This window comes from Mobula hypostoma, chromosome 4 (genome assembly GCF_963921235.1).
Source record: "Mobula hypostoma chromosome 4, sMobHyp1.1, whole genome shotgun sequence".
Taxonomy (NCBI): Eukaryota; Metazoa; Chordata; class Chondrichthyes; order Myliobatiformes; family Myliobatidae; genus Mobula; species Mobula hypostoma.
In genome coordinates, this window is record NC_086100.1 from 166634809 (window position 1) to 166660352 (window position 25544).

Sequence of the window (25544 nt, forward strand, 5' to 3'; positions counted from 1 at the left end):
CAATTTCAAAATGAGGTAAGTCTGAATCTTCTATCTACATTTTTTTTATATATAAAATGTCATTGAATGTACAACCCTGGATTAGGTCCAACTTCTCCATGCTTGTGTTTGTGTTCCATGCAAGGCTCCTCTCTCCTTACCTTTTCCCTCAATTCTATTCCTCTCTTCCCTCTGTGTTAGTCTAGTTTCTCTTTAAACATTTTTCTGTCATACAACTCTTTCGCTCTGTTTTTTTTAGATTATGAGGACACTCAGTCCTCGTTTATTGTCATTTAGAAATGCTTGCATTAAAAAATGATACAACGTTCCTCCAGAATGATATCACAAAAAATCACAGGACAAACCAAGACTAAAACTGACAAAACCACATAATTATAACATATAGTTACAACAGTGCAAAGCAATACCATAATTTGACAAAGAGCAGACCATGAGCACGGTAAAAAAGTCTCAAAGTCCTGATAGACTCATTGTCTCAAGCAGGCGGCAGAAGGGAGAAACTCTCCCCGCCATGAACCTCCAAGCGCCGCTAACTTGCCAATGTAGCACCATTGGAAGCACCCAACCACAGCAGACTCTGAGTCCGTCTGAAAACTTCGAGCCTCCGACCAGCCCCTCCGAGCACCATCCTCTGCCGAGTGCTTCGACCCTGCCCCGGCCGTCGAGCAACAAGCAAAGCCGAGGACTCGGGCCCTTCTCCTCCAGAGATTCTGGACCACACAGTAGCAGCAGCAGCGTAGCAGGCATTTCAGAAGTTTCACCAGATGTTCCTCCGTGCTCTCACGTCCGTCTCCATCAAATCAGGATTGTGCACGGCACCCTACTTGACAAGTAACAGACATCACCACCGGAGTGGCTGCTGTGAGCTGCGTCATGCTGCCATCTTGTCCTCCCTTTGTTAAAAAAGTTTTAACAAATTAATTACTCACCTTGTATGATTATGGCCCCCAGTTTTGGTCTCACCTATAAAGTATTTTCTCCACATCTTCCCTGTCAGTATCCCAGAATTGTCTGTGTTAGGGCATGTACACAGGCTCTTCAGCCGTCTCTGGACTGTTAACCACCCATTTACACCCAATCCTACATTAATCCCGTTTCTCATTCCCCCTACATTCCCAATAACTTCTCCTTCATTTTACCACTCATCCACACACTATGGCTAATTTACAGTAGATACTTAACCTGCCAACCCACATGTCTTTGGGATGTGGGAAGAAGCTGGAGGAGTGGGGGGAAACCCATGTGGTCATTGGGAAAGCATACAAACTTTATACAATTAGCATTGGAAGGCAGGAGTGAATCCAGTCACTGAAGCCGAGAGCAGGAGCACTGACTGTCATTCTATCTTGTTGTCCACAGCCTTGTAGGGTATGGTATGTGAGGGGCTCTCACGTCCTAAATGTTATTAGTATTTCTTCCTCCACCACCTTTTCACAGAGGGAATAGCAGGTTATTATTGAGGAATGCAGTTTTCCTCTGTTCTTCAACATGTTACTTTGCATTTACTTCCTTTGGTCACTGACCTTGTTGCTTCAGAAAGTGAACACTTCCTATTCCACTCTTCTAACCTTCTCATAACTTTATAGAAATTAAGTAATACATTAATCAGTTGCTGTTAAATTACCCCCTCAAAGAATCTGTGTAAACAGATTCCACTTTGAAACTACAGAAATCTCCTTGGCAATTGTAACAACATGAACATTTTCTTCTTGCCCTAGATGGATGTTTGCAACTTGTTGCAGTGGTTGCATGCATATCATTACTTTTTTTAAAAACGTGATCCTTTTTTACAGAGTCAACATCGAAAAGGGCCCTTTGGCCCACCAATGTCAATGAGCAACACACACAAAATGCTGGAGGAGCTTAGCAGGTCCTGCACCATCTATGGAGAGGAATAAACAGTTAACATTTCAAGCCAAGCCCTTTATCAGGACTGTTAATGAGCTGGTTTACAATTTCCTCTATTTTTAAAAATTCTTCTCTTGACTTTCAAGATCACATTAGATCACATTTAGTTATCTCACAGGACCTCCGTCTGTACTAATTACATTTGCTGAGAGAGACTGGTATTTTGTGGTATTTCCGTGAAGTCTATGGGGACATCTTTTCCCCCTTGAAAATGCACAAATGCACACAAGAGACTGCGGATGCTGGAAATCTGGAGCAACATACAAAGGAACTGGACAATCTCAACCACCCCGGCAGCATCAATGGAGGGAAATGGACGGCTGATGTTTCAGGAAATCCTGATGAAGGGTCTTGACGTAAACATTGACTGTCCATTCCCTCCACAGTCTGACCCACTGAGTTCCTACAGCTTCTTTGTGTGTTCAAGTCAAGTCAAGTCGCTTTTTATTGTCATTTTGACCAAACTGCTGGTACAGTACACAGTAAAAACAAAACAACGTTCCTCCAGGACCACGATGCTACATGAAACAACACAAAACTACACTAGGCTAAGTGAGACAACACAAGGCTACACTAGACTATGCAGACCTACACAGGGCTACATAAAGTGCACAAAACAGTGCAGGGCAGGGCAGTACAGTAAATAATAAACAAGACAATAGGCACAGTAGAGGACAAATTACAATATAATAATAATAAATGATGTAGATGTCAGTCTAGACTCTGGGTATTAGGGAGTCTGATGGCTTGGGGGAAGAAACTGTTGCACAGTCTGGTCGTGACAGCCCAAATGCTTTGGTACCTTTTGCCAGATGGCAGGAGGGAGAAGAGTTTGTATGAGGGGTGCATGGGGTCCTTCACAATGCTGTTGGCTTTACAGATGCAGCGTATACTGTAAATGTCTGTAATGGCGGGAAGAGAGACCCTGATGATCTTCTCAGCTGACCTCACTATCCGCTGCAGGGTCTTGTGATCCGAGATGGTGCAATTTCCGAACCAGGCTGTGATACAGCTGCTCAGGATGTTCTCAATACAACCTCTGTAGAATGTGGTGAGGATAGGGGGGGGGGGTGGTTGGGAGATGGACTTTTCTCAGCCTTCACAGAAAGTAGAGACACTGCTGTGCTTTCTTTGCTATGGAGCTGGTGTTGAGGGACCAGGTGAGATTCTCCGCCAGGTGAACACCAAGAAATTTGTTCTGTATAAATGCACACTGGCTTTTTATAGGGTACATAGTTGTAAAATTTAATACTTCTTTCCCACTGTTATAAGACTACAGAATGGAGCTCTAGTATGATAAATTGACTCTTTACCTCACAATCTATCTCATTATGGCCTTGCACCTTATTATCTGCCTGTGCTGCACTTTCACTGTAACCGTAACACATTATTTTCCATTCATTCTGTCACTGCTTTTCCCTGTACGACCTCAATGCAATGCTGTGGTGAAATGATCTGTCTGATGGCATTCAAAACAAAGTTTTCTCCCCCCGTGGTACCTCAGTACATGTGACAATAATAAACCAATGACTAATGACTAGTTGCTGCAAAACTAAGTTTGACAGTGTTCCAATACTGGATCTTTTACCTGAAATGCTGCTTATTCTATAGACGCTGTCAGATCTGCTGAGTGTTTTCGTTAGTGGCTAACAATACGGTTTATCTTTCAGTAATTTTGAAAATGAGTTTCAAATTGAACCACTGCTGGCACAAAGCAGGAATGGGCTACCTTTACCATCGCTGGGCAACAATAGACCTGCAACACCCAAGACCTGCAAGTACTACGTCGACTCTTCATTCTATTCCCGTAACAATCCTCATCCCAGAAGGGTCTATCACATCAGAGGTAACCCATGCTGCTACACAGTAATTATTAAAACCCATCAGGGCCATCAGAGTTTTTGAAAATACACTTTTGGGACAACTGGATAAAGTAGAACTCCTTGTACTGAAAAGAGCTGGGATATTATCACAGCTTCTCAAACCACCGGTTCCTCACCTCTGTTGACAGCAGTTCCGGTCACCATACTACAGAGGATGCAGAAGGAGTTCAGAGGAGATTCAGCTAGACAGAGCACTTCAGTTAAGGGGAGACTGGATAGGTTGGGCTTGTTTTACCCAGAGTGAGCGAGGTTGAGAGATGGCCCCCTGGCAGAGGTAAATAAGACTGAGAGGCATAGATCGTCAAAATCTATTTCCTGTCGAAGGGTGTAAAGCAAGAGGGGTCATAACTTTAAAGGTGAGAGGTAGGAGTTTTAAAGGGGATCAGAGGGGACGTTTTTGTTCTTTCGCAGAGAGTGGTTGATATCTGAAATGTTCTACCAGAGACGGTAGTGGAACCGGATACATTTTATCTTTATTTTTTATTTTATTTAGCAATACAGCGTAGAGTAGGCCCTTTGAGGCTTGCTCCCCGGCAACACCCAGCAAATCCAATTAACCCTAACTTAACCACAGCACCAGCTACAATGACCAATTAACCCACCCGGTATGTCTTTGGAATGTGGGAGTAAACCAGAGGACCTGGTGAAAACCCATGCATTCCACAGGGAAGACGTACAGGATAATGCTGGAATTGCACTCTGAACTCTGGAACGCCCCCGAGCTGTAATAGCATTGCACTAACTGCTGTGCTTAAGAGGCATTTAGAGAAATGCTTAACCAGGCAAGACCTAGAACTATAAACCTAATGTAGGCAAACGAGATGAGTGTACATGGGCACAAAGGTCAGCGTGGGGGTGAAGGGAAACGGTGCCGTACATCTCTATGATTCTATCTGGCAGTGGGAGGGTTTAGTAAGCATTGAGTTAAAGCCACTGGCAGATAGCAGGTCACTGTGAGCTACAATACGTAGCCTGAAAGGGTAGATTCAGGGGCAGCTTCCAAAAGAGAATTGGATAACAATATACGAAGGGAGTAAATATCAGAAGAAGAGCTTTTGCCAAGAACTGATATAGGTAAAGTAGACTGAGCAGCCTCCTGTGACACAAATAATGGACTGAATTGTGATGGGATCAGCTGTTTGTATAATCTGTGGTATAATTCAGTGAAAATGGAATATAGAAGGACGAGGATAGCCTTGCCAAAGTGTTTGAAATTATGTATGCATGGATAAGGTAGATGGTAACAGTCTTTTCCCCAGGGTAGGGGAGACTAAAACCAGGGGCGGAGGTTTAGAGTGAGAGGGGATAGATTTAAAAGGGACCTGAGGGGCAATTTCCTCACGCGGAGGACAGGGAGTAAATGGAATATGCTGCCAGAGGTTGTGGTTGAGGTCGGTAGTACAATAGTATCATTTAAGACACAATTGGATAGGAACATGGAGGGGTGAGGCTTTGAGGGATATGGGCTGAACACAAGAAATTGGGACTAGCTGGGTGGGTGCCATGGACAACAAGGAATCAATGGGCCGAGGGGCTTGTATCTGGCTGTATACTCTGACTCTAAAAATACTTGGTCATAGTAGGCCAGAATTACAGGGAAACAGGTGTCTATTTGACCTTCAGCTTTGCATGCTTGCCTGTGTCACCCAACTACAATGATGGCACACTCTAGCCTCTGTGGACATCATAATCAGCAAAACTCTTAGCAGCTGAAACATCTCTTCAGACACCTTTATTGTGTAGGAAATTGAGAGGTGATATTATGAGAGGTTGATAGAACCATGAGGGGCATAGACAGGGTGAGTGTACATATGCTTTTTCCAAGGCAAGGAAAACTTAAAACTAGAGGCTTAGGTTTGTAAAATTAGAGGGTTTAGTTTTAAGGTGTAATGTGTAAAATTTAAAAGGGACCCGAGTTGCAGAGGCTGGCAATAATATGGAATAAGCTGCCCGAGGAAGTGGTTAAAGGCAGATACAATAATAACATTTAAAATACACTTAGATAAGTACATAGAAGGGAGGAGTTTTGATAAACATGGGGCAAATGCAGGCAAATGTGGCAAGCCCAGATGGGCATCTTGGTTAGCATGGACAGGTTGGGCCGAAGGGCCTGTTTCCATGCTATATTACTTTATGTCTGTGTTGCAGGTCTGAACAATGCACTGGTATGCAAGGTGGATGATGATCCGGTTTGCCCCAAAGTACCAGGCCGGTCACAAACACCTAAACAAGAGCTCCTCCGACCCAAGCGGCCAATCAATGCCAATATTCCAGTCACACCTCCATATCCGGCACATCTCATCACAGGATTGCCACTGTTCCCGTGTAAAGAAGAGTCACAACCTGACATCAGATTATTATGTGAGTACTAATGAGACCAAAGATGGGCGGGGAGAGGAAAGAGCTGGAGGGGATGAGTAGTCCATTCATTGTTACAGAGTCCTGAATAAATCAGGCAGCATAATAGCACAGTGGGTTGAGCTAGTGCCTTTTAGCAACCCAAATTCTGTCATGACTTCTCATGCCGTCCATGTGGAGTTCCTGGTAGGACACAGCAGTTTCTACAGGGTCAACCAAAGGGGTTGTCTTTTTTAAACATATTTTTATGATCGCAAGACCCTGCTGGACATTAAGAAATTTCAGAATCATTCTGATGAAATGTCATGGACTTAAAACACACGCTGTCTAACCAGCTGAATATTCCCAGCATTTTGTTTTCAATTTGGATAGGCAGCATCTGCAGTATTTTATTTCTGGGACAGAGTTCCTTTCGACGGTTCTAATCCTTCCACAACTTTTGTACGGGTGCCAGTTTTGTTTCTCAAAAATCAGTTTCTTTGAGTGTGGAGGAATTTCTTTAATGAAATTTAAGGCTTGTTGTTTTATATATTATTTATGTGACTACATTTTTGTTTAGATTCCCAGGCTTGGAAGGAAGCACTGAAGGACCTAACTGCCAGAGTGGAATTCTTAGCTGAACCAGGAACAGAAGCAAAAGAGGTGATTTGCACTGCTTTTACCTAATACTGATCAGTAGAACATCAACCAAAAAAACAAACTTAACCTTCTTGAAATCTACCTCATTTCCTGATGTTCATATCTGTCTTAAACATGGGTACCTTACCACACCAATTACACTTCAAAACCAAATACCTCATGGGTTTTAATGTGGATTTGGACATAGGGAAAGGTTTTGCAGAAGTACAAGATTCTTGGGAAATGTTTGATATTGTATGATATTCTTAAATGTGCTTGTGTTATTCGTTGAGTTCCTTGATGGATTTGCATGTTGTTGAAAGAATTCTAGAGGCATAAAGAAAATAAATGCACATTGAGTGAGGTTCAAAATAAGAATGATTGGAAACACATTCTTAAAAGAGAGAAACTGCTTTGGGTTTTACCCACTGGATCCCTGGATATGTGAATGTAGAGTGATTAAATATCTTTTGAAAATAATGTTATTAACAAAGAATTTGTGTAAATCTAAATTAGTTTCATCCTGTCACCTATTTGGTAAAGTATCACCCAATATGTACATTGGGCTTGCCAACACTCTAGGATTGCTTTATGTTGGTCCAAAGGAAGTACTATGAGAAAAACAATCAAGAAATTAAAATGATCATTTTCATAAACAAATAAATTTTCCTTGTATTTGCAAAAAAAAAGTTTGGATATAAAAAGGCCATTTGTTTGAAGATGAAAGCCAATCATTTGGATAATGAAGAGTATGTTTGCTTTCTGAATGACTTTGGGCATCATGAAGATGGATGTGTTTGGTGACTACTAGGAGGTGGGTAACAATGGGAAAGTGGAGGTCATGTAGTGAAAACTTTAGACTTCATCCAAATGGAGTCAGCAACCATAGTACCTGTGGTGGAAGTTCAATCCCCAGCATTAATGTCCCTCACTTTAATGAGCAGGTTTTCACCCCTATGTGTGTTGAGAATTTTTTTAAAAGTTGAACAGCAATTTCTAGCTTCATATTTAACAAAATTCCACAATGAAGATTATTCTGTAGAACATTTAGAAAGTAAGCACAGAATTGGGCAGAATCAGTATAAGTTATATAAGGAAGTCAGGTTTGACTAATTCATTGAGGACATAGGTAAAGAAAGAACCAGCAGTGTGGTGTGGTTATATTTTCAGAAGACTTTTGATAAACCCCTGCACAGAAGATTCATCAATATGGTGGTAGCAATGGAAAACAAATACAAATGATATCATATTATAGGGACTGGAAACCAACGCAGTATCCCAGCTGGGATGTGATTAGGAGCTGAAAAAAATTAATTATAACATTAAGGTTTCATAACAATAAATTGCTTAGTAAGAACTGTAGTACTAACAAATCCTGAAATGTTAACCCATTCTTCTTTCTCCTGACCCGTTGTGTATTTCTAGCATCTCCTGTCTTCCTTCAGTTTGCAGTATTTGCAATTTGTTGTTTTTCTGTGCAGGATGCATAAGCTGGGCTTCTATTCACTTGAGTTTGGAAAGCTGAGGAAGGATCAGCTTGAAGAGTGTGAAGCAATAAGTAATGGCTATGTACAGTATAAACCATTTCCTCTGGTGGGAGGACAGAGAGCAAGGGAATGTCCAAGTAGCTCAGTGACATCAAGGTACCCCTTTTCACACAAAGGACACATGGAAAATTGGAATTTAGTTGGCCTATGCAAGTAAATTAAAATGTTACACTTCAATATATTTTCCTTGGCTAGGAATGTTAAACAATGCACAGTGTTCCTGAGAATTTAAAACTATAAGGTGTACAAAGGTTGAAATTTGGTATAATCCATATAAAGAAGGTTCCTGCAGGTTTGAGGAGTCTAGGTTTAGAGGTCATGGTGGGAGAAAACAACACTGGATGTCCAGGAGTGGCCAGGTTCCATTTTAATATGGGGGGGGGCTGCTAGCAGTTTAGAAATTATGATTCTGAGTCAACTGGTAATTTTAAATCCATGAGTAATTAAATTTTTGTTGACCAAAGGGGTATAGAGAACAAGTGGGAATTGTATCACAAGTCAGCCATGATTTCAGTGATATTGATCACACCTTCCTCTTTTCAGCATGTAATCAAAGAATTCTTTAGTAGTGAAGATGATCACTTGAGAGTGTATTTAAATTTTTGTCCTGGGCTGAAGTAGTGTTTTCAACATCTAACCTAGACTTCTTGAATGGTTATACACTCTCTATTAAGTTATTGAACCAATTTAAAATGTAATTATTTTTAAAATAGGAAGAGAAATGGGCCAGCCAGTATTCGGGTGAGAGGGGGAGTCTTTGTTTCTCACCATCACGGCCAGTATCACGAAACTCCTACAGACCAAGCTCGCATACTGGAACCGACAAAGGTGTGAGACCGGTGCTCTCAGAGACTGAACGTGAAATCCTTGTGAGTATTCCTACGATGTGTTATGCAATTTATTGGTCCAAGCTTGGTGACATTGCCTGCCAAACCCAATATCACAACTTGAAATATAGCTACTGGTGTGACTTTCTCATAATGCTGTGGTTTCAAAAATCCAGAGGTTCAGGCTGACATCCATAGCACAGTACTGAGGGAGTGCTGTACCTTTGGATATACATACAGTACCATTGCTTTACTGTGGTGTTAATCAGTGGCTCTATTCATCTGTCACAAGGATGTGACGACATGAATGTAGATGCAAGTGGTTGTGATCACAGAGAGCCTTCAGCTGATAAACCTGCACGTGTATGGTGTAATGCACCACTTACCACAGGCACAAATTGATCTATTATCATTGATATCTTGGGTTTGTGCACTTTATCCACATGGGAGATCTCCAATGTCCAATGTCCACTGGCAACAATACATAGTAGTCACCTGAAGTCCCACACCACCAGGTTCAACAACAGTTGCTTCCCTTCTCTTCTTGAACCAACTGACAAAACCCTAATCATTACATTTTAGCAACACTATGATCACTTTGTACCAAATTGTATAAACTTGTGTTCTTTCTTGTAAAAAATGTTTATATTATGTTTAATATACACAATTTTTACAAGGAAGAATGACAATTAGAACAAAAAACATACATTTTAGCACAGAGTGATCAAAGTGGTCATAGTGTTGCTAAATTGTAGCATTTAATTTTTGTGTGTAAATTTCTTGTGAATGCTGCTTGTGACGCTGATGCAAGTAAATTTTTATTGCACCTGCATATACTGTACCTGTACTAGTGTATATGACAGGAAACTCGACTTCAACAGCCAAGCCAAGCCTTGTCTCGTTGTTAAACAATTTTTTTAGATTACTTCAGAAACAACGAACAGTTCTGAAGTGAACTCTGAGGGATTCTATCATCCTCTAATATAATAGGAGAAGATATATCTGTTGTATTGCTTCAAAAGTGTACAGTTTCGGTCAACTGTGTATAATTCAGGTTACCCTTTTATAGGAGGGCCATCGTAAAGCTGCATCAAGTGCTAAGAAAATTTACAAAGATGTTACAAGAACTTAAGGGTCTGAGTTAAATTAAGAGATTGGGCAGGTTAGGACTTTATTCCTTGCAGCGTAGGAGATTGAGGGGTATCCTATACAGGTTTAAAATTCACGAGGGGCACAGACAGGCTGAATGCAGTCTTAGTCCTGGGTAAAGTGAACCAAAAACTACAGGGCGTAGGTTTAAGGTGAAGGGGGAAAGACTCAGAAGGGACTTGAGGGGCAACTTCTTCACACAGAGGGTAGTGTATATATGGGACAAACTGCTAGAGAGAATAGATGAGTCAGGATCAATAACTATATATAAGAGGCCTTTGGTTAAGTATATGGAAAGGACATGCTAGAGGGATATGAGTCAAATATGGGAAAATGGGACAGGATTGAGTGGGCATCTTGGTTAATATGGAAGAGTGGGCTTGTTTCTCTATTTTATTATCTTCCAGAAATAGTAAGGGACAGAGGGTCCAGTGAGATGGAGGAACTGAGCGAAATACATGTTAGTAGGGAAGTGGTGTTAGGTAAATTGAAGGGATTGAAGGCAGATAAATCCCCAGGGCCAGATGGTCTGCATCCCAGAGTGCTTAAGGAAGTGGCCCAAGAAATAGTGGATGCATTAGTGATAATTTTTCAAAACTCGTTAGATTCTGGACTAGTTCCTGAGGATTGGAGGGTGGCTAATGTAACCCCACTTTTTAAAAAAGGAGGGAGAGAGAAACCGGGGAATTATAGGCCGGTTAGCCTAACGTCGGTGGTGGGGAAACTGCTGGAGTCAGTTATCAAGGATGTGATAACAGCACATTTGGAAAGCGGTGAAATGATCGGACAAAGTCAGCATGGATTTGTGAAAGGAAAATCATGTCTGACGAATCTCATAGAATTTTTTGAGGATGTAACTAGTAGAGTGGATAGGGGAGAACCAGTGGATGTGGTATATTTGGATTTTCAAAAGGCTTTTGACAAGGTCCCACATAGGAGATTAGTGTGCAAACTTAAAGCACACGGTATTGGGGGTAAGGTATTGGTGTGGGTGGAGAATTGGTTAGCAGACAGGAAGCAAAGAGTGGGAATAAACGGGACCTTTTCAGAATGGCAGGCGGTGACTAGTGGGGTACCGCAAGGCTCAGTGCTGGGACCCCAGTTGTTTACAATATATATTAATGACTTGGATGAGGGAATTAAATGCAGCATCTCCAAGTTTGCGGATGACACAAAGCTGGGTGGCAGTGTTAGCAGTGAGGAGGATGCTAAGAGGATGCAGGGTGACTTGGATAGGTTGGGTGAGTGGGCAAACTCATGGCAGATGCAATTTAATGTGGATAAATGTGAAGTTATCCACTTTGGTGGCAAAAATAGGAAAACAGATTATTATCTGAATGGTGGCCGATTAGGAAAAGGGGAGGTGCAACGAGACCTGGGTGTCATTATACACCAGTCATTGAAAGTGGGCATGCAGGTACAGCAGGCGGTGAAAAAGGCGAACGGTATGCTGGCATTTATAGCGAGAGGATTCGAGTACAGGAGCAGGGAGGTACTACTGCAGTTGTACAAGGCCTTGGTGAGACCACACCTGGAGTATTGTGTGCAGTTTTGGTCCCCTAATCTGAGGAAAGACATCTTTGCCATAGAGGGAGTACAAAGAAGGTTCACCAGATTGATTCCTGGGATGGCAGGTCTTTCATATGAAGAAAGACTGGATGAACTGGGCTTGTACTCGTTGGAATTTAGAAGATTGAGGGGGGGATCTGATTGAAACGTATAAGATCCTAAAGGGATTGGACAGGCTAGATGCGGGAAGATTGTTCCCGATGTTGGGGAGGTCTAGAACGAGGGGTCACAGTTTGAGGATAGAGGGGAAGCCTTTTAGGACCGAGGTTAGGAAAAACTTCTTCACACAGAGAGTGGTGAATCTGTGGAATTCTCTGCCACAGCAAACTGTTGAGGCCAGTTCATTAGCTATGTTTAAAAGGAAGTTAGATATGGCCCTTGTGGCTACAGGGGTCAGGGGGTATGGAGGGAAGGCTGGGTTCTGAGTTGGATGATCAGCCATGATCATAATAAATGGCGGTGCAGGCTCGAAGGGCCGAATGGCCTACTCCTGCACCTATTTTCTATGTTTCTATGTTTCTATTACCCAATGACTAAAAGAATCATCACACCCATCTTAATTCATTGTGATTCATTTTAATTCATTGTGATAACCCAGTAAGGACAGACAAGAGAAACAAGAATTAAATGCAGATGTTGTAAAGGATTATGGCTACCCTGTATCACTGAGGCTGTGTTCCATTTGGATGCTCAATTCACAGCCACTTGTGACCCACCACAACAAACTGTCATAGTACTGGCAGCAGGAAGGTGTATTGGGATTGGTGAAACAATATTTCTGTGTAATGTACTGCTCTTTACAGGTGATGGAACTGCTATCTCAGATCCTACAGACTGACTCACTTCAAGCAGTCCAGCAATGGTTACTTGTGACAAGTCCGAAAGGTTTGTGACATAACCCAGGAATATTAGAGTGACCTTGGTAAGACATTATCTTTCTGTTGAAACTTCCACACTTGTTTCATGAAGTACAACAAACTTCTCACCTGAAATACTTTATTTGCTCTTAAGTACTTCGGGATGTCTTCATGAAAGGTGTTAAATAAATTCATATCTTTCAGTCCTTAACACCAGGTGGCTTTCACAAATACACTAAGGTACTTCCTAACACTAACAAAAAGAGCAAATACTGGAAGCAGTGGGAGAGAAACAGTGTTGATGATTTGGGTCAAAGATCATTCATCTGAACTGGAAAATGAGAAAACAAACACTTTTAAGTTGCAGAGAGTATTTGTGTGGAAGGACAGGGAATGCCTGTGATAGGATCCAGACCAAGGTTGTTGGAGGGAACATCGACTTTAAAAATTGATAGCTGGTGTCAGAAAAGAGCAAGAAAATAAATTTAAACCCAGAGGTAGAGTCACATCTGTGGAGAGGCAAAAGACCTGGTTACCTGAAAATGCAAAGTTCAATATCAAATTTTGAGGGATGCCATTTTCCCAGACAGAAGATGAAGTGTGCACCTTGATGAAGCTTAAGTTAGGCATTGTTGAGGTGGAAAACAGAGAAGTAATGGTAGGAATGGGATGGTGGAAGCCTTGATTCGCCCTCTTGAACTGAATGAAGATATTCTACAAAGCTGTATCCTAATCTGTGTTAAGAGTTCCCTACTATAGAAGAGACCACGTCATGAATAGTACAGTAAACTGGAAGAAGTGCGATTGAGTAGTCCTTCACCCGGAAGGACTGCTTGGGTCCCTGAAGTGTGCAGAGTAAAGAGATAAAATTGCTGCATCTGCTGCAGTTGCATGGGGAATTAGAGTGAGAAGAGGTGCCATTGCAGGTGATGGGAGTGGCTCAGTGAGTTGCAAAGGGGCACAGTTCCTTTTGGAATGTTGAAAGGGCAGCTGGTGGGGGGTGGTTGGTGAAATTGATTATTATCATTTATAGAAGAACCAAATTTAAGATATTTCTTAAATACATGTTTGTTATAACACACTACACATGTGGTGATCATTGGGAGGAGGGATGGAAAATGCCCTGCAAGTTTGTGCAATGGAAGCAAGGTTGGCTCTCATTGACTCTAGGTGTCCTGAAGTGCAGATCTTCCTTTCCTGCAATATGTGAGCAGCTCGGCACCATCCTGGACAAAGAGGTCCTTCACCCTGTCACTAGCAATTATGCTAACATGCATTTAGACTTTAATAACACAGAATTACAAACCGCTTCTCTCTAACACTAGAAGAAACTTGGATCTATCTTTGGCCATCTGCTTGAATTCCAATTCCTTTGCCTGGTATAAACTTAGCTTTATTCAGTGACACCTCTGTGAAGCAACAGGGATGCTTTATTACATTTAAAGCATTCTAAATAAAAGCACTGTAATATTCCTTACCTGGTTTAAACAATGTAGCTGCTATTTCCAATATCCGCCATGAGAGAATTTTGAGCACAGCCTGTTTAAGTTGTAAAATAACACATTTTCTGTCAATTACATTCCCTGCCACATTTCATCTTATCTTAGACAAAGAAGTGGTGTTGGATATGATTCGTATGGCAATGGCGAATATGAGGTCCGCAAATCCAAACGGGCCGGGCTGCACTGTGTCGAAGGAAGGTTCAGCTTTGCACCAGACAGCTGAAGACCCAGAAGCAATATTCCGAGCACCAACTGCCTGTGAGAGACGCCGTGCACGGTCAGTATCATCCTTTGTGTTATACTGTATGTTCCATAAAGTCAAATATAACTCACGCTACATGATCCATACTTCCTCATTTTCACATGTAATGCCCTGGTTAAGAACCTGTTTTATTGTATTTCTACTGCTATGGCGTGATGCTTTTAGCAGCATTTCTGCAAACGCAGTGTCTTCTGTTAGTTGAGCTTTATACACTAGTGTTTTGGCTTTGGCTGAGATAAGGAGTAGTTTGCTCTGTCTAGGAATGTCGTGTCAGCCAGCTGGGTTTGTTCTGTTAATGTGCTGTAATATTCTGTCCAGTGGAATGCCATGGAACAATCGAGAGAGCTGGGCAGGATCAGATTTCTGGGGGACAGTGGTCTGGTTTTTGGGTTCTTGGTTGACAGGAGGTGCAGAGCAGAGCACAAGGGAAGATTGTTCACAGAATGCCACTTGAAAGAGAGACCCCATTGTAAGAAATGTTTTGAGCAGACGAATGGTTCCAAGGAGGGAGTGTCAATACTCCTGAGTTAGCCAGCTTGTTTGAAATGGTCTTCGAGGGAAGTTCAAACTGTAGCTGTGTCTTTCTTGCAGAAATTGAGTTCAGTGTGTGAGTAATCAAAGTGAAGCACCTGACTATGCCAGGAATGAGCTCCAATTTTAATGTGCATATTTCGACTGGTTTAACTGTACTGGACCCTTTTACTTTTTTTCTATTAACTGTTTGTTAGAGTTGAAATAGAAACATAGAAAATCTACTGCACAATACAGGCCCTTCGGCCCACAAAGTTGTGCCGATCATGTCCCTACCTGAGAAATTACTAGGCTTACCTATAGCCCTCTATTTTTCTAAGCTCCATGTACCTATCCAAAAGTCTCTTAAAAGAGCCTATCGTATCTGCCTCCACCACTGTTGCCAGCAGCCCATTCCACGCACTCACTACTCTCTGATTAAAAAACTTACCCTTGACATCTCCTCGGTACCTACACCTCAGCACCTTATACCTGTGTCCTCTTGTGGCAACCATTTTCGCCCTGGGAAAAAGCCTCTGACTATCCACACAATCAATGCCTCTGATCATCTTATACACCTCTATCAGATTACCTCTCATCCTCTGTCGCTCCAAGGAAAAAAGGCCGAGTTCACTCAACCTGTTTTCATAAGGCATGCTCCCCAATCCAGGCGACATCCTTGTAAATCTCCTCCGCACCCTTTCTATGGCTTCCACATCCTTCCTGTACAACCAGAACTTAGCACAGTACTCCAAGTGGGGCCCGACCAGGGTCCTATATAGCTGCAACATTATCTCTTGGCTCCTAAATTCAATTCCACAATTAATGAAGGCCAATACACCGTATGCCTTCTTAATCACAGAGTCAACCTGCGCAGCTGCTTTGTGCGTCCTATGGACTCGGACCCCAAGATCCCTCTGATCCTCCACACTGCCAAGAGTCTTACCACTAATACTATATTCTGCCATCATATTTGACCTACCAAAATTAACCACTTCACACTTACCTGGGTTGAACCCCATCTGCCACTTCTCAGCCCAGTTTTGCATCCTATCAATGTCCCACTGTAACCTCTGACAGCCCTCTACACTATCCATAACACCTCCAACCTTTGTGTCATCAGCAAACTTACTAACCCATCCCTCCACTTCCTCATCCAGGTCATTTATAAACATCACGAAGAGTAAGGGTCCCAGAACAGATCCCTGAGGCACACCACTGGTCATCGACCTCCATGCAGAATATGACCCATCTACAACTACTCTTTGCCTTCTGTGGGTAAGCCAGTTCTGGATCCACAAAGCAATGTCCCCTTGGATCCCATGCATCCTTACTTTCTCAATAAGCCTTGCATGGGGCACCTTTTCAAATGCCTTGCTGAAATCCATATACACTACATCTACTGCTCTACCTTCATCAATGTGTTTAGTCACATCCTCAAAAAATTCAATCAAGCTCGTAAGGTACGACTTGCCCTTGACAAAGCTATGCTGACTATTCCTAACCATATTATACCTCTCCAAATGTTCATAAATCCTGCCTATCAGGATCTTCTCCATCAACTTACTAACCATTGAAGTAAGACTCATTGGTCTATAATTTCCTGGGCTATCTCTACTCCCTTTCATGAATAAAGGAACAACATCCACAACCCTCCAATCCTCTGGAACCTCTCCCGTCCCCATTGATGACTCAAAGATCATTGCCAGAGGCTCAGCAATCTCCTCCCTCGCCTCCCACAGTAGCCTGGGGTACATCTCATCTGGTCCCAGCGAATTATCCAACTTGATACTTTCCAAAAGCTCCAGCACACCCTTTTTCATAATACCTACATGCTCAAGCTTTTCAGTCTGCTGCAAGTCATCACTACAAACACCAAGATCCTTTTCCATAGTGAACACTGAAGTAAAGTATTTATTAAGTACCTCTGCTATTTCCTCCGGTTCCATTCACTTTCCCATTGTCACACTTGATAGGTCCTATTCTTTCACGTCTTGTCCTCTTGCTCTTCACATCTCTGGCCTTGGGGTTTTCCTCAATCCTGCCTGCCAAGGCCTTCTCATGGTCCCTTCTGGCTCTCCTAATTTCCTTCTTAAGTTCCTTCCTGTTAGCCTTATATCTTCTAGACCTCTAACATTACCTAGCTCTCTGAACCTTTGTAAGCTTTTCTTTTCTTCTTGACTAGATTTATTGCAGCCTTTGTACACCACGGTTCCTGTACCCTACCATAACTTCCCTGTCTCATTGGAACGTACCTATGCAGACCTCCACACAAATATCCCCTGAACATTTGCCACATTTCTTCCGTATTTTTCCCTGAGAACATCTGTTCCCAATTTAAGTTTCCAATTTCCTGCCTGATAGCCTCATAATTCCCCTTACTCCAATTAAACGCTTTTCTAACTTGTCTGTTCTCATCTCTCTCCAACGTTATTGTAAAGGAGATAGAATTATGATCACTATCTCCAAAATGCTCTCCCACTGAAAGATCTGACACCCGACCAGGTTCATTTCCCAATACCAAATCAAGTACAGTCTCTCCTCTTGTAGGCTTATCTACATATTGTGTCAAGAAACCTTTCTGAACACACCTAACAAACTCCACCGCATCTAAACCCCTTGCTCTAGGGAGATGCCAATCGCTATTTGGGAAATTAAAATCTCCCATCACAACAACTCTGTTATTATTACACCTTTCCAGGATCTGTTTCCCTATCTGCTCCTCGATATCCCTGTTACTATTATGCAGCCTATAAAAAACACCAAGTTATTGACCCCTTCCTGTTCCTAACCTCCACCCACAGACACTCAGTAGACATCCCTCCATGACGTCCCCCTTTTCTGCAGCTGTGACACTATCTCTGATCAACAGTGCCATGCCCCCACCTCTTTTGCCTCCCTCCCTGTCCTTTCTGAAACATCTAAAACCCGGCACTTGAAGTAACCATTCTTGTCTCTGAGCCATCCAAATCTCAGTAATGGCCACCACATCATAGCTCCAAGTACTGATCCACACTCTAAGCTGATCCACTTTGTTCACAATACTCCTTGCATTAAAATAGACACATCTCAATCCGTCCATCTAAGCATGTCCCTTCTCTATCACCTGCCTATCCTCCCTCACACACTGTCCCCAAGCTCTCTCTATTTGTGAGCCAACCGCCTCTTCCCCAGTCTCTTCAGTTCGGTTCCCACCCCCCAACAATTCTAGTTTAAACTCTCCCAGTAGCCTTAGCAAACCTCCCTGCCAAGATATTGGTCCCCCTGGGATTCAAGTGCAACCCGTCCTTTTTGCACAGGTCACACATGCCCCAAAAGAGGTCCCAATGATCCAGAAATCTGAATCCCTGCCCCCTGCTCCAATCTGTACATATACTTCCAATTTAATTTTATGCTGGTGTATGGACTGTTATTTCTGGGCGAGTGAGAACTTTGTATGGGCCAGCACTTACACAGCATTCACCATAATTTCCATTCCCTCATTGGAGCTTTCCAACTTTCCTGTTGGGCAGAACCTGAATCATACTGATCCTAGATGTGTGTTGCTTACTGAAGGTGGCTTTCTCACCGTGACTTGGCATTGTATGAGTAACATGGCTGTTAGAGTTACCTCATGAGTCTGGTTCATTACAAGATGTGGCGAGAGGGTTACATTTTTGGGGGCTTCATCTGGTGATCCATTGCGGTATAAGGATTAATTAAGCGGTTTATTTGTGTGTTGGAACCAGTGTTTAAACTAGTGCTTTGTGGAAAGTGAGGTGCGTCATAATTAAGGTACTTTATTATGGATGCCATGGAGATTAAGATTGGGTGCAATACAACTATCATTGATGTGACTGAAGTCACACTGCCTAATAGGATAGGGGTACTTGGAGAGACAAGGCCATGGCCAGAAGGAATGTAGCTGAGAGTGAAGATTTCAACGACAAGTTCTCTTTTCTGTGATGCAAGGGAAAGGAGTTGTTTGATGTGAAAGGTCTAATGAGTCCTTCAGCAGTTGATTTAAATTGCTCGGCAGAGATGGTGCTCGGTGTCGGAGGGCTGGTCGGAGGCTCGAAGTTCTCGGACAGACTCAGAGTCAGCTGTGGTCAGGTACTTCCAAGAAGTGAGTTTCTCCCTTCTGCCGCCTGCTATCGGGGACTAGCGGGAGTTGATCGGAACTTTGAGACTTTTTTTTACAGTGCCCATGGTCTGTTCTTTATCAAATTACGGTATTGCTTTGCACTTCTGTAACTATATGTTATAATTATGTGGTCATGTCAGTGTTAGTCTTTGGTTTGTCCTGTTTTTTCTTGTGATATCACTCTGGAGGAACATTGTATCATTTCTTAATGCATGCATTTCTAAATGACAATAAACGAGGACTGAGTGTCCTCATAATCTAATCTAATCTTAAAAAAAGTTCTGACCTGATTTCAGCAACTAACCACTGGTTGATAAATGCCAACGTGATCGGAGGCTGAGAATGTGCTCTGGCGTCAAGCCCACACCCGATGGGCAAGAAGAATATAAGGCTTGGGCAGTGCAAACATCTTAGTTACTGGATGAATGGCAGTGCTCAGATAAGATGAAAAAGCAGAGGCTGGTAGAGAGTTTAAAGGGTCCGGCAGCTGATATAGTGAGGTTCCTAAAGGCAGAAAATCTTTTAGCCATGTCAACTAACTATATGCAAACTCTGGAAAATGCTTTTGGCACTACTGAAAGTTCAGCCGATCTTATGATGAAGTTTAGGCACACATTCTAGGAGGAAGGAGAGAAGCTTTCTGCCTACCTTTTCAGGTTGGAGAAACTGCTGCACTGTTTGTGCCACAAAGGGAGCATCCATCTATCTGAGAAATTGCTTGAGGGTGATGCAAGTTGTGAAGGGTGTGCTATCACATGACATGATTGCTCCAGGCATTCCAATGACCAACAAGATGCGTCCTCCTCCATCTTTTACTGAGTTACACAGAGAAGTTAGAGAGGAGGAAAATATGATTGAGGAGCAGAATGTTTCCAAAATCTGAGTAATGACTTCAGTGATACCACAGAGATACAGCTTTTGAGGAATCAAGTGAAAAACCTTCGAGCTGAGCTGACTCGCAGGATGTCTGCTAATGTTTCAACTAAACGTGACATGTCTGTTAGGAAACCTGACCCACCTGTAGGACTTACTAAGAAGACTTACTAATGCTGCTAAAAAGGGTTTTTTGACTAGAGAGACGACCGGTAGTTTCATTTACAACTGTGGAAAAGATGTACATTTCAAGCGAAAATGAGAGGGACAGGAAAATCTTTGAAATGTATGTCAGTGGTTAATCAAACAGAGAAAAATGAAGCAAAACTACGGAGGGATCCAGTGAAGGAACGGACTGGCATCTCGGAGAGAATACGTTCCAATCAGTGTATCACTAGAAATTCTAAAGGTCAAAACATTATTCCTGAAGGTTCAGTGGGACCAAGCTCTGATGTATTCGTACAGATTGAAGGTTTTTATGCTAGAGCCATACTTGACACAGGTTCTCAAGTTACTTTACTCCTTAGATCCTTTTATGACCAGTATTTGACAGATATATTATTGACACCACTCAGTGCCCTTGAGAACTGGGGGCTTAGTGCTGTTGATTACCAGTATGATGGTTAATTCTCATTGAAACTGGAGTTTTCGGAAGCAGATGTTGGAGTAGCTGAGACTATTGCCACACCAGTGTTGGTCTGCCCAGATCTGGTTGAAAAGGGTGAAGTTTCCATTCTTCTGGGAACAAATGCTCCCATTGTGAGAAGGCTCGTGGAAGCATGCAAGGAGAGAAATGGAGATAATTTTTTGGAAAACCTTGTTCATTCACCTAGTGTTCAGAGCTGCTTCGAGGAGGTGCAAGTTCCTCCTAATGAGGATGATGAGCAGTAACAAGGAACTGTTTGGTACACCCAGACTAAACCTGTCAAGTTACATCCTGGAGGAGTATCTAGAGTGACATAGTACCCCCTTTCCAAGGGAGGTCTTGCCAGTTAGCACCAATGCAGGTTGAAGATGTTCAGCAGCACCTGCTTAAACTGAAAGAAGCTGAGTTCGGTCAGGGGCCAGGAGGAACTGAGTTGCCAGAAAGTACAAATGATAGATAGGGGGAGGCATCCTCAAGTAAACAGGAACAGTCACATTGTGTGGCTGAGGGTGAAGAAGCTTAAGATGATGTAAGGAGGTTTCAGAGTCAGAAACCCCCCAGACAGGCTGGCATATGATGCACCTGGGAAACAGAGTGTTGTGTCAATCCCAATAGTGAGAAACAGTGCTTCCATTTACAAATGGATGGCAGGGGGGTGGTGGTCCTGAAATCACAAAATTCATTTGAATACCAGGTTATTAATTATGGTTTGATAAGTTCTGAAGACTTACAAAGTCAGGAGGACATATCTATTTTTGGTGGGCGGAGAATGTAATGCCCTGGTTAAGAAGATGGTTTACTGTATTTCTACTGATAAATATTGTAGTGCTTTTAGCAGCTCTTCTACTTAATAGTGTGTTCTGTTAGTTAAGCTTCAAAGACTAGTGTTTTGGCTTCAAATGAGATAAGGAGTCCTTTGCTCAGCCTAGGAATGTTGTGTCAGCCAACTGGGTTTGTTTTGTTAATATGCTGTAACATTCTATCCAGTGCGGTGCAATGGGACATTTGAGAGAGCTGGGCGGCATCAGATTTCTCAGGGACAGTGGTTTGGTTTTTGGGTTTGTTGTTGGTAGGAGGTGTTGAGCAGAGCACAAGGGAAGATGCTCACAGAATGCCACTCGGAAGACAGCATGTCGTAAGAAGTGCTTTGAGCAGACGAATGGTTCTAAGGAGGAAGTGTCAATACTCCTGAGTTAGCCAGTTCATTTGAAATGGTCTTCAAGGGAAGTTCAAACTGTGGCTGGTGTCCTTCACACAGGACTTGGGTTCAGTGTGTGAGTAATCAAAGCAAAGCATCCGACTACACCAGAAATGAGCTCCAACATAAACGTGTACATTTAGACTGGTTTATCTGCACTAGGCCCTTTTACTTTTTTTTCTATTAACTGTTTGTTAGAGTTGAAATACCTGTAAATCTATTTCCATTTTAATTTTATGCTGGTGTAAGGACTGTTATTTCTAAGTGAGTGATAACTTTGTATGGGGCAGCATTTACAGAGCATTCACAATTAATTTTACGTTCCCTCATCCGAACATTCCAACTTTCCTTTTGAGATGTAACTGTTACTTATTGAAGATGGCCTTTGTGGCTGTTAGCCAGAGTAAGCTAACCAGTCCTCCCAAAGGGTTTCAGCATGAAACATTGACTGTACTCTTTTCCATAGATGCTGTCCGGCCTGCTGAGTTCCTCCAACATTTTGTGTGTGTGAGTTAATAAACTGTGATGGGAGGATTACACACATATTTAAGAAGATTTTTGAAACATAAGTAGCAAGGCATAGAAGGAAATGGTCTTAGTGGAGGTCATGTGGATCGGTGTATCTGAGTATAAAGGTCAGCATGGACAAGTTGGGCCAAAGGGTTTGTTTCTGTGCTGTACAACTCTGATCCTATTTTTCCATCTTTGCAATCTTTCTGATAGTCAGGCATAAAAACAGATAAAACTTTAAATTTTGATCAACCAGCATAAAACTGCTGAAACACACTGGTCATTTCTGTTTGTGGAAGTTTGCTGTCCACCAATTTTTGTTTTACATTATAACATTACTTACAGTTAAAGCAAAAGTTATTCATTGGGGATAAAAAGGATCTATGAAAATCTGAAGTCATACAAAGATACTCAAATACAAATTGCTCTTTTTTTTCAAAAGATTAGAACTAAAGGAATTTACTGTTACAGGTCTCAACAGCAGAGATTGGAGGCAATCTTGGAGAAGGAGCCAGGTATGCAAGTTCTGATGCAAGGTCTCAAACAACGGGTTCTTCCTGTTTTAGTAATCTAAACAGGGATTAGTTATAATAAGAAGCAACTTAATAAACCATTAATGGAAGGAAAGACTGCACCATGGGTTGATCAGAGCTGAAATGATTGCATTTAAGGTAAGCAGAGAATAGGCAGGCCAGTGGAGATGGGCAAGAGGAAATGGGGGCAAAGTGGAAAGTCTTTCAAAGTTCCAACACAGTCACAATGGTTGAATGGTAATCTTCAGGTCTAACATTTTAAAATAATAGTTATTTTAATAATAACTATATTGGAGACATGATTTTTGATCGACTACTAGTTTATAGGCCATAGAGTTATGAGAGACAAAGATGAATCTCATGATGACAAAATTCTCCTTTCGAATGAGACCTCTGCAGTTATCATCTGCCTGGTGGAACCACTGTCTCAGTACTGACAAGCATGTGGCTCTCATTCTAATAGCTGAGCGATTTCTAAAATGAACGAACACCCCTGAGCTATTTAAAGGGACTGTGTCATTCACTGACTAACTTGATTAGAATGGATCCCAACAGGTTCAACATGACGATGTTTAGTTTGCTCACAACCTTTGACCAGCCTGTCCTTATTTTGCCTGAAAGGATGTTGAAAACTTTCGTATTTTCATCCAATTTAACCATGAATGTGTATTTAAAGAGCCATGTCCTAAAGGACTATGGGACCCAGTGCAGGAAGGTGGAGTTTGGCTGGGTAATCCTTTATTAAACTAACAAGGATTTGCAGTCTTAAATGGCCTCATTCTGTGCTATGAATTTTCTGTGATTTTAATCAAGCTGGTATCACATTTATCGTAATTTTACTGTTTCAGATAAAAAAGATTTCAATGTTCTGGAAAACAAAAAGTCGCCTCGTTCTTGCCAATACAATTCACAGAGTAAAACTGCAAAGAAGCCAAAAGCACTTGGAGATATAAGGAAAATTCTCAATGTGCCTTCTTCACCTATAATGGAAGGGAAATTGTGTCATAGTAAGAGTGATTTATATAAAATTTGAAAGAAAATTGCATACCCCTTCAGCAGTTTGCAACAAATGAGCTTGCAGAGTTGTTAGAAGTAAATTTTTTTTGAAGTTAATGGAAGTATCAATGTGCAGATTATGTCATCCAACTTCCTCAATTTAAATTACAGATAGGTCCAAGCACATTACTGCAAAGGAAATGCAGTAATCTTAAGGAATTTTAGAGTCACAATTTTGGTTTTATAACATAGCAATGTGGCTACTATCCTACGAATGTACTTGTACTGTGACTGTAGCATTAAAGATGGCATGTCTTTCTCACTGCACAACAAAACTAAAAATACAAGCATTTTATCTAAAAAGTTATTTCAATATATTATTACAAGTTATTGCTGATATTAATTCTCTCTCCTTGCAAATTATTTTAAGATATTGCTGGCAGCATTTATTACCCAACTCTAAATACCCATTAGCCCAGTGACTCACTTAGATATATCATTTGGAGACCTCTATGTTATGGGATGTGAGTGATGTATAGACTAGACCTATAAAGACAATTACTTTTCTTCCTTAAAGACAAGACCATAAGACATAGGAGCAGAATTAAGCCATTTGGCTCATCAAGTCTGCTCTGCCATTCAATCACGGCTGATCCTTTTTCTCTCCTTCCTCAGTCCCACTCCCTGGCCTTCTCACTGTAACCTTTGATGCCATGGCCAATCAAGAACCTATCAATCTCCATCTTAAATACACCCAATGACCTGGCCTCCACAGCTGCCTGCAGTAACAAATTCCACAAATACACCACTTCCTGGCTAAAGAAATTCCTCCCCATCTCTTTTAAATGGACGCCCCTCTATCCTGAGGCTGTGCCCTCTTGTCCTAGACTCCCCCACCATGGGGAAACATCCTTCCCATATCTGCTGTGCTTTTGTTATGACAATCAGATCATTTTTATAATCAGAAGGACTAATATAGCTTGCAATTCAAACATTCAGTGAATTTAGATCCCTCAACTGCATCGTTGGAATATGAAGGTGTTCCAAATGATTGGAAGCCCAACAACTCTATTCCTTTTAATACAGCTTAACAAAGCAAAATGATTATTCTGTTGACTGCAACTTGGTATATACTTGGATACACTTTGTGTTCCTTAACCCAACCTCAACAAGAAATACAAACGTTTGTACACCTTAACCCACGCGAAACCAACTATTACTGCAAGTTCAGAGGACTATCTACATCCCTTAAGGTTCTAATTTCTCTTTTATTCTTTACTTTAATTTGTGTTCCTATGTATTTGAATACATGAATACAGTGAATAATTTAACAGGAATTACTTTGGAAGTTCTTGCATTTGTCATTCTCTAGAATAATCCTGTTTGAAACAATTTGTTCTTGTTTTGAGAATGGCACCTTCTCTCTAGCAGCCCATCATTTAATGCTTCCATGCAAATATAGCAAAATCTTCCCATTATATAAAAGTAATCCAAGTGTTGTTCCTATTTCAAGATAAATTTAACAGAGAATCTTTGATTAGGCTACGACTAAATTAATACATGTGTTTATGATTATTATGGACATTCTTCTTCAACATATTGCTTTGAAATCAAAGAATTAATAGTAAGACTTGATTATTACTGTATTCATAAATGGCTCCTTATGCACACACTT

The 25544-nt window shown here is 41.7% G+C and overlaps 1 protein-coding gene across 2 annotated transcripts; it reads left to right on the top strand.

Annotated features, from left to right (window-relative positions):
* Positions 1-25372, top strand: LOC134345743 (protein TBATA-like). 2 transcript variants are annotated; one of them, XM_063046900.1, is made up of 9 exons: positions 1-15; positions 3579-3754; positions 5940-6152; positions 6709-6791; positions 9028-9183; positions 12663-12744; positions 14324-14495; positions 22812-22855; positions 23722-25372. In XM_063046900.1, exons 1-9 carry the CDS (start codon positions 11-13, stop codon positions 23904-23906), a joined length of 1116 nt encoding a protein of 371 aa, XP_062902970.1. In that variant the 5' UTR covers positions 1-10; the 3' UTR covers positions 23907-25372. The 2 variants fall into 2 exon arrangements, with proteins under 2 accessions (XP_062902970.1, XP_062902971.1); XM_063046901.1 differs by lacking the exon at positions 22812-22855 and having other exon boundaries at positions 23722-23801.
* The last annotated feature ends 172 nt before the right edge of the window (positions 25373-25544 follow it).